The following is a 12,646-nucleotide window of genomic DNA, read 5'->3' as shown; positions in this document are numbered from 1 at the left end:
TTAAAAATATATGTGAACGAGATGGGGAAAAGGTGCAACAAAGAAGCTGTATCGAGTAAAGGTTATAAATATAGATGACATTGAGTTTAGAGGTCAGAGAAACAGGAAATGCACAGGAGGTAGAAAAAAAGTGACAGACAGAGAGCTACAGGAATGAAAGAGAAGGTTTGCAGCAACATAGAAGTCAGACTTGCTATGATCATGTCTGGTTTTGATGCAGAGATGCTTGAGTAAGATAAGAAGAGTTGAGATGGTAAAAGAGAAGATGCGAGGTTTCTATCCGTGAATAATTATAGTGACGGCGCTGCGTAAAATAAACACGAAGCAATGCCGAGTTGGTTTGGACTGGTGCAAAGAGAAGATGTGAAGTTAGAAACAAAAAATAGAGGAAGATAAGAAATTCAAGCTGGAATTCTTTTCTGATTTAGTTCATTTTTTGTTACATCACTGCAAAAATAACAAGCTGCTGCTACAAAGCAAATAAATTTTGCAAGTATTGCTGTGACCTGACTTGCACATCTTGCAGAGATATCATTTTAATTTGATGATATCTAACACAATGTTCCTTAATAAATCTATTCCAAGCATTCTTCTGAATGCACTGCTACTAAAGCAAAATGTCATGATGAAAATACAAAAACATGCCATTGATTAATAAGACTTTTTATTTCCCCCAGTGGGATGCTGTGAAAGGCGAAAAGCTGAAATTACAGCTGCATATAAATTCCCCATTGGAGGAATAAGCCTCTGTCTTACTGTGTGGAAATTTTTTCTTTCAGCAATAGTGTCTGGCAGTTGCGGCCCACACAAAACCTCTGAGATTAAAACTATTAAACTCTTTCTCTGTCACACAAGCAGTGCCGTTTGTATTTTAGTCACTGGTGAACAAGGAAGTCATCCTCACTGCCACAGATTGACAACATGGCCACTTATGTGATCGTAGTGACTGCTATAGATTTCCAAGCGAGGGCTTGAGAGCTTTTTACAGTCGCAGAACCAAACACCACCACCAGGAACATGATCTGCTGCGTTCCTCAAGCAAAATGTAGTTGATCCAAAATATACACATGCAATAAGACACACATACCTCTCTGAAATGTCTCACCCACAAGTTTATTTTATGCACGGATTCCCAAATAAGCTTTCAAACAACACATACATACATGCTTTATATTTCTGAGATAAGTTACGTGAATCTAAGTCTGAGTGGTTCTACTACATAAATCATTTCTGAAATGGTTGGCGTAATGTCGAAGACATGGTGGTGCAACACAAATTCCTAACTTAAGTAGCCTGACTAACGTAATCAAGAATTATTTCTACAGCTGACTGTTTCCACAAGTGCTGAATTAAATACCACACGTGCATTTTGTGCAGGAAAACAAACGTTACCATCAATTACTTGCATTACTTGAGAAAGGCATGGTGCAAGTTTCTGAAAGCATATGGGTGCATCTTTTTTTCATCATTTCAGAAGATCTATTCTGAAAGCTCTGGCTTAGATGAAAAAAAAAATCAGCATCTGGCAGGCAGATTTGGTACAACATTTGATCTTTCTCTGAATCCACTTAAAGACATAGAGCATAAAGCTGAAAAAACGGTGGCAGAGAGACTCCACGGTTACTTTTTCAGTCATTTATTTATTCTTTTACAGTTATTTTACATGTGATGGTTTTCATAATGTGTCTCCACTGAAATACAGTATTTTTGTGTGATTGAAAGCCTTCAGAGGGCAGGAATGTTATTTCTAACATAATTCTGATGACTTCCATGTCTTACATCCATCAATAAACAAGAAAAAATGCAAGTCATTCGCTTCAGTAACTATAATGTTTCGAGTCATAGCTTTGATAATAAAAAGTCAGTTAAAAATGCAAAAAAAAAAAGAAGAAAAAAGATAATCTAGAAGCATCAGTGCATTTTCTTTCATGCCTTGATGTTTCTGTGTGTTTGGTCCAGAGTGAGAGGGATTTTTAAAGAACAGAGAGATCCTTTGAGTTATTTAACCTGAAGTGCTCAAGTCATTTTTTTAGGGCGTTGAGACAGAAAGTGCCCGACTGCACAGTGAGCAGCAGGACACACATTCTTTCAGGGGCAACGAAAGGGCTTTTGAAATTGATTCAAGCCATCTGACCGGAGAATTTAACATTTAACAAAAAACAGACGCACATTATAAAAAAAAAAGAAAGAAAAGAAAAAAAAGGATGTAAAAAAGCATAGTTATGAAAAAAACATTTGGAATGCAGTGCCTTACGAAAGTATTCATGACCTTTGAACTTTTCATAATTTTGTCATGTTGCAAACACTGAAGCGTTAGCCCATTTTTCCATGCAAAAACAGCACAAGCTCAGTAAATCTTTGCCCCAGTTAATCTCTAACAAACCTTCTTGTCTCAGCTAAAGAAAAGCATTTCCACAACATGATGTTGCTCCCTCCAGGTTTCATTGTGGGGAATGGGCAGCGATACTTTTCTGTCACATGTAGTGTACTGCAACTAGGAAAACATTTTGGTTTTCCTCTGACCAAAGCTTTCTACATTTTTTTTAATCACTTCTTGGATTGAGACAAATATTTTCTGCAATTTTGTTTCAAGAATTCATTTCTTACTTCCAGTCTGACCAGATTTATAACGGACAGCTGTCCTGTGACGTCAACATATTCTTCTACCTGAGCTCATCCAGCGTATTATTTACCTTCCATTCACATCTATCCATTATTTTGATTTGATCTATCAGATAAAATTGTGAGAAAATACTTTAAAATTTGTTATTCAAGGTGGTATGAATACTTTTGGAAGACAGATTACAGTTTACCAGAAGAATTTTAATTTCTTACATTTTTTTATAAACCCTTTTAGCTCTCAAAATAATGAGCTGTCAATCTTATAATTCAAAGACAAGATTTGCAATATTTGTAATGCTAAAACTTCATTCAAGTTCAAACGTTTTGGTTTTTTTGGAGTTTGTATTACATTTTAGCGAGTAAGGAAAATAGAAAACATTAAGACACATCTCTGAGGTTCATGAAAAAAACAGAGACAACCACAGAAAGGTTTTCTGAGGGCATGTAATGTTCTGCAAAATAACTCAACTCAGCCGCACAGAGACTCCGCTGTTCTGGAATGTGCAGCTATCGACTCAATCAATTACAGAGCTGAGATAAACTAAAATAGTAAAAAAAGAAGACTATGGAAGAGTCAGAGTAAAGCTGAATGTCACCCAGTTGGTGATGATGAATAGGATTGTGCTGGACAGCCTTTAAGGAATTTGAGAGCATCTTCCCTTTCCAACCATATAGTAATAGATATGGTGACGATGACGAGAGACGAGGATATGGCAGGGAAAGGACGGTCCTGAGAAGATCCTCTTTTCAGCTCTTGTGTCTAAGATTAATCACCTGAAAAGAAATGTGTACAAAGAGTTCACAAAAAACAGAAACATTTTTAAAATTTGAAATTTTAGAGGAAACTGTTACTCTGGACCTAGTCTCCTAGTTTTATTATTTCAGACTTTTAGTTTAACTCTGAAGCTGTAACTTTGGGAAACAACTTTCTAACTAAGTGTCACTGTAAATAATTTTACAGGACAACTGCTTCACTGCATTTAGTCACACTGGGTAAGCAATTTTCACACAGGAATTCCTGGAATATTTAATATATGTGCGCTCCTTCACATGTTTTGTTCAAACCAGAAGGATTATCTGTGGGAGAGGCAGCGCAAACATAGCAAAGAGAGTGCAACTGCATATATCATTATAACAACAACAACAACAACAATGATGTCAAAGCAACATTTAAAAAAGCCTGCTTTTAAGTAAAAGTCACTGAATGTTCGAGGTCCTGCTTATTATGAAATTAAAATACAAGCAGAAATGGTTAGTAAAGATACATTCTTAATTAATTTGAGTAAAAATGTCACTCAGCAAAATTAAATGAGTTAGATTAGCAGTGTCTGCCAACATGTAATGATGTCATGAAGAACAAGTGACTGTAAAACATCATCTCTGCTCGTTAGAAAGGCAGACATGAAACTATTATACAGCAACAGCCTTCAGACTTAGATTGGTGGCAAGACTGACTGCTACTGCACTTCCTTCCTGTCCACAGCATCAACATTCACAACAACTCCTTGAAGATACCTGGGTACTGTGATTTAGAACACTCCATTTCCCTTTCTAATAAAATAATGTACATATTTTTGAATTGAATCGCATTGAATTAGATTTCAGACTTGTGCTATTTAGTGCTCTCCCAAAAGTCATGCTGTTGTACACAAGTCCTGATTTGGGTAAATGTGTCAGTTTGTGTCACCCAATGTCAAAACATTAGGTTATTTTAAAGTGCGTTTGTTGGAAATAATCTCAGAACATGACTGGACACGCCTACTGGTCACTGAGACTTGCTTTCCTGGCCAGTAACAGCATAAGTACAGTTACCTAACTGAATCTGAACAGGAATCTACTGTTTTATTGTTTCTGGGGTGGTTTGCCAAACAACACACTAGAATAAGCCCAGATATTAAATTCTGTTTATTTTAAAATAAAATATCATGTTAGAAAGAATATTTGCAGAACAAGGCTGTTGGATGCATTAGGGGGATTTATTAGGTTTCTTTTCCTTCCCTGAAAATTCCTAAAATATTATAGATCTTTAACTTATACAATCAGATTTAGGCAGCTTGCTCCTCAATGTACGTACATCAATTAGTTTTGAAGGGTTTTATTAAGAGATAACCTTCATGCATTAGAAAACCAGTATAAACCCCCGCTCACCTTCTTTACGCAAAAAACACTTCCAAAGGCAGAAGCACAAGGACATCACCAACAGAGCTGCGACCGTGGTGACAGAGATCAGGATGGTGAGAGCTGTGCCAACTAAAAAGGCGAAAAGACGGACCTGATCAGGAGATACATTACTTACCATGAAATGTAAAACATGTAATTCTTTAATGTAATTAACGTGCTGAAATGTGTGCAGTCTGTTTTGCACTAATCTGAACCCTGCTGCTGTTTCAGGTCTTCAGTAATTCAATTGCAGGTTAAATTCATAGCGTTACCGTCCAACTGCTCTCCTTTTGGACTCTTGACCCAGTGAACTGAGGTGAATTTAAGGCTGGCAAAAACCAAAGCAGTGATGCATGAGTTAAATATGAATATCAGTTTAGAGTCTTATATTACACTCTACTTGAAGCTGTAAATAATTTGAAGTTTATATTGGCAAAACGCCTGGAGAAACAGCGTGGCTGATACATCTAAAGCTCTTAATCTGAAATGTGTCCGCTACACAATCTTCCTTCATGAAACTATATTTCTATGTTTGGTTCATTTAAAGCTATTTCATGGCAAAGGACAACAGTCGAATAAAATCTTGTTTAACCAGAATATAATGATCTAACCTGTGTTGCTATTTTAGCCCCTAAAATTAAAATTTAACGGATTACTATTTCAGATGGTTTTTGTGCCCGATGAAGCAGAAAGGCAGCCTAGTAATGTCACTGCAGTTTTCTGCTGCAATCATATGTATTCATTTTTTTAAATCAATAAAACTGCATTTAAAAGGTGATATTTGTTAAGATATTACCTGCAGAAAGAACATACTAACTTACTCTTAGTGTTCATGGATACAGCGATGGGTGACTCGAGCCCTTTGTGATGCACCAAGCATTTGACAGACACATCTTTAAGCAGCCCTGATTGGACGGTCAGCGTGCTGATGACTAGAGTGGTCCCGTCATCCTGACGGAGATGCGCGGTCACAGGGGAGCCTATGGTGCGGTTGTCGGTCTCCACATTCCACACAATCTCTGCAGGAGGCCGAGATACAGACGTGCAGTTGGCTTCGATCACGCCTGGAGACGCGGTCTTGTAGCTCACCTGAGGTTTTGGAAGAACTGGAAAAAGACAATGAAACCAAGTCAGAATATGAGAGAAAATGCTACAAAGTTTTTCTCAAATTTAAGAAATGTTCTATTTTATTGGGACAAAATAACATCAGAAAGCAAGTTGTTTTATGTCCCTAAAAATATTGTTTTTTACCAAATTAACTATCTAAACTCATATCTTCGAATAGTTTGTGATTATATATCATGGACATGGTACCTGGGATAAAAACTTGAATCAACCAAGACATGCAAGTTTCTGTTTTCTTAAGAACCATCCCTAAATCTTAGAGTGTTTTCAATTCCTTGTTCTTGAGGCTGGGTGAGGAATGCGATGCATTGGAATGGATAGCATTTTTCTTGGCAAGAACACGATCAGCCACAGTTATTTGGCTTTCATGGTTACAGATTCCTTTCAGTATTCTGACTGAGGAACTTCTCCCACCTTTGGTCTGGATAACACCGAATTGTGAGGGTGGTTTGGAACAACAGGAATGAAAATTCAGATCATAAATCAAGCATTTTAACATCACATGGACTATTAAGGGAAGGCTATTATGTTTATAGCAGATGTTACCAGCAAATCTTTATTAATGTTACACTGTATACACAGCTTACATTTTTTAGCATTCAATTTAAAGACTATTCTTTCAACTTTAAAGAAATAAATAACCTAATGCTAACATACAATAATGAATACTGTATTATGGTATATTGTTGACACGTGATAGTTTATTTAAACATGCTCATATACAGTGTGTCTAATAAAAACTCACAGCCATTTTTGACCATTTTATGTTTTAGCCAAAATTGATTACATTTCTTCCACATGTAATGGAAGTTACATTCAACACTGGCTACCCTACAATGACAGAATGAATAAAAGGTTTATAAAAAATAGAATCAACAAGTAAAATTTTACATGCATGACTATTAAAAACCTTTCCCTTGTTACTCGGAATTAAGCTCAGGTTCATTTTGTTCTCGTAAAACATGTTTGTATGATTGAACAAGAGCTGGAATGAAACACACATTATATAAGGTCTCACAGTTGCCAGTGCATTTTGGAGGAGAGAGGAGACCAAAAAACCAATAATCACTTAGCCAGAAGTTCAGTTTTTTTGCTTTCCAACACTCAACCATTGAGTACTCCAAAGACCTTTATGGTAGAGTGGACAAATGGCCATGGTAGCTCACTTGAACTTCGCAGAAACACATTTCGGAGATTGTCAGACCAGAAGAAGAACAGAACTCTGTTGCAGTAAAAACAAAACAAAAAAAGCAAAGATATTTGGGCCTGAACTTCAAACAGTCTGTCTAGAGAAACACAGGCCCTGCCTATTATTTGGCTTACACCACGCATACTGTGAAACTTGGACATCAGGCTAGGGTGGCGATTCATCTTCCAACACGAGAATTTTCCAAAGCTCAACGCCCAGAAATCAAAGAAGTAATTTCAGAAGCAGTAAGTGGAAGGATTAAAAGGGCTGTATTTTGTACTTTCCACACACATAATGCAATAAAATTACTTTCAGTTGTTATAAAAATGCTGTATATATCAAACATGACTTAAGAGACATTTCAATTTGCTATTTGGTTCATGCTGTCACCACAGGATGATTAATGTTAGATTTGTGTTTGTTTTGGTCATCGCTGTTCACAGACTGTTTGAAAGTCGGGGAAAAAAACAGCAGAGGTCATCATGTCATCCAATATGGAGAGAATCCAAGGGGAATATTGGCAGAAATAGGCAGCAGGAGTGAAAAAATAAAAATGTTAATCATGCATAGTCATAAGTAAAAAAAAATTAAATAAATAAATAAATACTGTACTGTACAGTTTCAAACAAAAGCACATCTGTTCCTTGAAACTAACGAAAGAGAAAGGGAACGGGAGAAAAGTTGAAATCCAAAAGAGCACAAAGGAGAGGCAGACAAAGCACAGAGGGCAACACTGTGTGCGGCGAACACTGACACAGTCATGCATCAGGACGTCACTCCCTGCCTCCATCATTCTTTTTGAATGCTCCATTCTGCACGTCGACATTATTGTCAGTGTTTGTGTGGAAGCAGGTCTAGAGAACTCTGGTCTCGCTGCTGCATCATTAAAGCATCTTGCATTGAGAAGGAAGAGAAGATTAATATTAATATCCAAAACCCCAACAGTGCTTTTCTTTTCTGCCACCAAAATCTAAAACTGGCAGTCAGTTCTCCGGTTCAGTGAAAACTTCTCCACTTGAAAATTTTGCTTTAAATAACAATAAAATAAAGCAGCAAATGATGAAAAAATAATAAGTGGATAAGTGGATTTAGCTCCCACCACTGAAAATATAAATTATCCAACATATGTGTGAGTTAGCTGGGTAATTTTATGAAAAAGAAGAAGTTCCTAGTGCCAGAAAGGTACTTTGTAACACCACCAAATCTTAAAATGTCTCTTTATCCAGTGTCTTAGTTAAAAATCGTGATCAATGTAATGTTACCCAGTGAATGTGTCTGAATTTGGAATCAAATTCAGTTTAAGACTTTATCTTTCTAAAGTCTTAAACTGTGATAAACACAAAAAGAAAGAAACCCTCTTCCTTTTGTGCTTTTCAGTATTGAGGGGGAATTCAACAGATTGTGAGATTAATCGTAGAGAGCATCTCTACTGCAGCAACTCTGAGGGAAAGATCTTGTTGTAAAATCTTAAGATTATGTGTTTCAGTTATTGTGTGAAAGGTAAATGTGACTGAGACTGAAGGAGATTACACTAGTTGAATGAAGAAACATACATGTTTTGCAAATTATTGTGTCAGAAACTGTGTCAAAGTAAATAAGCCCTGCTTTACTTAGTATCAGCAATGTACCAGTAATTGCAATAAATAATTTGACTCCAATGACTCAATTTAGAAAGAAATATGTAATGTATTTGTTTCCCTTTTGTCACATTTCCTATTTTTCATGTTTTTCCATTTAACTTAAAAGGACGTCTATTCAAATGTAAGTGACTTTAGAATAAAAAGAAACCAAAAACAAAGTCTATCTTAGCAACCAACGTAACTCAGTTTTTACTTTTTAGGACAAATCCCTACTGTGCTTAAATGGACATTTTGATGGAAATATTTACTACATATTTATTTCGAAAATTATTTTTCAGTTCTTGGAACTTGATAAAAGACGAGGAAACAAATGTTTTGACCTAATGTTGCATTGTTAAAGTGGTTATGTCGATGGGTAAAAACGAACTTGAAAAGCAGATATTTACCGTAAGTAGAGAGACAGACCACAGAGCTCTTTGTCCCCTCAGTGTGCGTCTCGTAGAAGCAGGTGTAGCAACCCTCATCCTGGATGGCAACAGGCTGGATCGTAAGCTCACTGTCTGACAGAGAAGCAGAGAGCCAGACTCTCCCCTGATAAGCTGGCTCGATCATGGGGTCGCTCCGTTTTGCAAAAGAGGCCACCTCTGTTGATTCGCCTTGAGCAGGCGTGTGTTTCCACAGTATCTGCTGCACCTTTTCGGGCAAACCAAAGGAGCATGACAGGGACGCCTTCTTGCCGCTCACTGCTGTTTTGTTTCTCTCAGATGTGACTTCGGCTGGGAATGAAAAACAAAGGATCAATTGAGGGCAGAAAAAATAATAAACATAACTGGGAGACACGGGGTGCATAAAGGACAATGTTAATATTGAGAATATGAGGTACCCAAACAGAAACCACTCGGTGGAATCTAGCCCAGCTGTTTTTGCTTAGGAGCTTAAGCTCCCCTTCTCCCACTGCTGCACAGCTCTTTATTAACATGACTGGCCCGGTCTCAGCACGCTCATCAGTGTCTGGTCAGAGGTCAACAGTGGTTGAGAACACGTGTATTCGCATATTTTCAGTTTTAAGCCTTGAGTGCAAAAGGGAAAGCATCCAAAATCAATCAAGTGACGAAATATTAGCAGGGACAGCAACCATAAAGACTGAATACAGACCACTGTCTTTTATGACACTCTTGTGACAGCTGTCTTCAGCCAACTTATCCCTCGTTTATATTGGCTACTTTCCTAACAAATCTATCACTCTAAGACTTTAAAACAGATGTGAATATTGTCTGTGCCAAACAGAGGACAACTTGCTTCACATTGCAAGAGCTTATGGTTTTAAAAATGGCTGTTTTTATAACCATAAAAACTGACATTTTCATGGTCATTGTGACATTTTCACTATCTTCTTTCTATCACTGAGATTGTAACTCATTCAGGTTTCAAGTGGAGGCTTTACACACCCAGTTTACGACTCTTCTTTCTGCACAATGTTATCTTTGCTATCTGCAAAGAGTTGCATCAGTGCACAACTCATGATTGCTCATTAGCTGTAAATAATAAATGGAATGCAAGGGATAATTTATTATGGAGTTACACAGGGATCAGTTACTGGATCTTTCTGATGCATTTTTATCTGCTTTCAGCTGCGTTTACAGTACTGATGTGAAATCATGCAATTCTTCTCCTTCATACTAAAAATATATTCAGATTGTGGCGACTATTAGTAAATTGATGGACCCTCTTCAATATCAGCTACTCGTATGTGAATTTGTGGATTCATTAAGATATCTGTATCTTAATGAATCTTTCACTTATTCATCCACAAATTCACTTAAGTTCTATGATTATTAAAGCTCCATTAACTGTTGTTCCTCCATTGAATTAACTCATTCTGTCCATTCTCTTCTGTCTTTCCCCTAGATTATGATCTCCTCCTAGCATCTGAATTATAGTAGTGTCTATCTCAGCTTTAATGTAGACTTGAATATATTTTATCCTAAATGCAAAATACTTGTGTTCCTTTTTGACAGCCCGACTTTCTCAGACTCAAAATAATTATAATCACTGTTTCCTTACCGTCAACAGTGAGACACGTCTGTCCTTGCTTTGAACCTGCAGGACTCAGCTCAAAGATGCAAGTGTAGCAGCCTTCATCACGGAAGCCCACCCTGCGAATGGTGATCGCTGAGGAGTCCTTCGGTGAGGTGGCGAGCTCCACATGCTGCTGACCACTCACGCTGTCTCTGTTACCTGGCCGGTAGCTCAGCAGGGTCTCATTCTTATCGTCCAGCCAATGGACCTCCCTCAAAGTTTCACCACGGTCCTTTGAAAGTGTGCAGGTCAGTGTAAAGGGTTTGTCCACTGGTGCTTTCAAACGTGCCGGCGCCGTCACTCTACCTGAAATCCAACATTTTGCCACCAGTAAGCCGGAGTAGTGTTTTTATTTTTTAGCATTTTATTGGTTTGACTTAGCATGCTCCTACTCACCATGTGTTTGTCCAATTAAGAGGAGGAGAAAAGAAACCTGCAGAACGCTTCTACATGTGACAGGGCTCATCATCGTTCTCACTGAGGAAAAATAGAAAGACCTCTCATCATGACCTGAATAGATTTTTTTATAATCATAAATCAATTTTTGAAGGTGATTGTTGGTTAAAGGCTAGAACACATTTGAATTAGTTGGTCTCTGGATTCAGACTGAATGTTTCACAGGGTTTCCATCAGGGGTTTTAGGTCCAATTACAGATCATGATTCTTTCCAAAACCAGTTTTCATGTTTATTTAGAATCACTGTTGTTTTGAAACAACTACTAAGGTCCAAGTTGAATCCATCTTGATTTTATTTGAGGTGAAGTTATATATTTTCTAGGTAGTCTTTCTTACCTATTTTTCCATCAACCTCATACCAAGCACCAGTACCACTCTTAGCAAAAACGCCCTACAGTATGACGCTATCAACACCATGTTTTACAGTTAATACACTGTTATTAAAGTCCCACCTTCCCATTTCATGTCAAAACATTCTTCTTTATCACTCTGACCAAAGAGTTCAATCTTTGTCTTCTTCAATAAGCCCCACTTTTCCAGAAGACATTTGGCTTGTCCACAATTTTAGTCAAGCTTCTGGATGCTTTAATTTGCCAGCAAACAATATTCAGCTCATTGAGTCAAAATGATCAAAATCCAGCTATCTGTCGTTATTATATATCTTCAAGTATGAAACTGTTCTATTTACTTCTACTCTATTGCATCTACTTTAACTCCATATATCCATGCCAGTGTTTCATGTAAAATACTGTAGACTGAGCCAGCAAGGAGCACAGAAATGGGGTTAAAATCAAATCTTCCTCCAGGCGCTCGGGATATAACAATTATTTGTACTTTAGTTCACTATAAAATAGAATCTTGAAGAAACTTATAAAGTGCATTTATACGTCTAGCATATTTTTCTCAACTCCCAACATTTTAGTGACATTTTGAAATAAACAAAAAACTGTCAAACTAAAAACTTTTAGTTCTTTATCAATCAAGAGAACAAATCAGAGTTAGCAGTCATTTCTTCTACAAGTTGTATCACATCAGTTAACATAGTCACTCACCTTATGCCTCTTGTTATAAATGTGAACAGCCAACAGCTTAAGACGGTCTACCTCTGCATCATCTCCTGCATCCTTATAATCCAGCATCGGCATGCGATATGTTCTGCTTCTCCAAGTGTTTTCCTGCTGCGCTACCCTCGGACTGATACTCTAACCGCAGGCAGCACTGAACACTAAAGGCGCTCTGCACAAATTAAATGCAGTCCATGATGAGGGCTCAACGTTTTGGTTCCACGGCGCCCTCTGGTGTCCTGGTACATACATTGCTGGCAGATATAACATTTCGAACCCAAATAAATTCAAAAAATAAGGTATTATTTATTTGTTTATCTATTTATTTATTTTAATTTTAAAATACACATATATGCATAACTGGTAAGATA

The 12,646-nt window shown here is 37.3% G+C and overlaps 1 protein-coding gene across 2 annotated transcripts; it reads right to left on the bottom strand.

The window, feature by feature from the left end:
* Nucleotides 1-1,099: 1,099 nt before the first annotated feature.
* On the bottom strand, nucleotides 1,100-12,430 carry LOC114148386 (OX-2 membrane glycoprotein). Of its 2 annotated transcripts, XM_028023620.1 has the most exons (8): nucleotides 12,264-12,430; nucleotides 11,548-11,602; nucleotides 11,152-11,232; nucleotides 10,741-11,061; nucleotides 9,123-9,452; nucleotides 5,604-5,888; nucleotides 4,771-4,872; nucleotides 1,100-3,396 (listed from the first exon to the last, which is right to left on the bottom strand). In XM_028023620.1, exons 1-8 carry the CDS (start codon nucleotides 12,354-12,356, stop codon nucleotides 3,389-3,391), a joined length of 1,275 nt encoding a protein of 424 aa, XP_027879421.1. In that variant the 5' UTR covers nucleotides 12,357-12,430; the 3' UTR covers nucleotides 1,100-3,388. The 2 variants fall into 2 exon arrangements, with proteins under 2 accessions (XP_027879421.1, XP_027879422.1); XM_028023621.1 differs by lacking the exon at nucleotides 11,548-11,602 and having other exon boundaries at nucleotides 12,264-12,416.
* Nucleotides 12,431-12,646: the final 216 nt, after the last annotated feature.

This window comes from Xiphophorus couchianus, chromosome 7, assembly GCF_001444195.1.
Source record: "Xiphophorus couchianus chromosome 7, X_couchianus-1.0, whole genome shotgun sequence".
Taxonomy (NCBI): Eukaryota; Metazoa; Chordata; class Actinopteri; order Cyprinodontiformes; family Poeciliidae; genus Xiphophorus; species Xiphophorus couchianus.
Note: the sequence above shows the minus strand (reverse complement) of the source record. Positions and strands in the feature narration are given on the sequence as shown.

What these genes read in the sequence shown, in the direction of transcription:
- LOC114148386 (XM_028023620.1), bottom strand. Translation starts at nt 12,356, where the DNA reads ATGCCGATGCTGGATTATAAGGATGCAGGAGATGATGCAGAGGTAGAC. An exon ending in TGAGGTTGATGGAAAAATAG is followed by an intron (nt 11,233 to 11,547) that starts GTAAGAAAGACT and finishes ATTTTTCCTCAG; the next exon opens with TGAGAACGATGATGAGCCCT. An exon ending in TGTATCCATGAACACTAAGA is followed by an intron (nt 4,873 to 5,603) that starts GTAAGTTAGTAT and finishes TCGCCTTTTTAG; the next exon opens with TTGGCACAGCTCTCACCATC.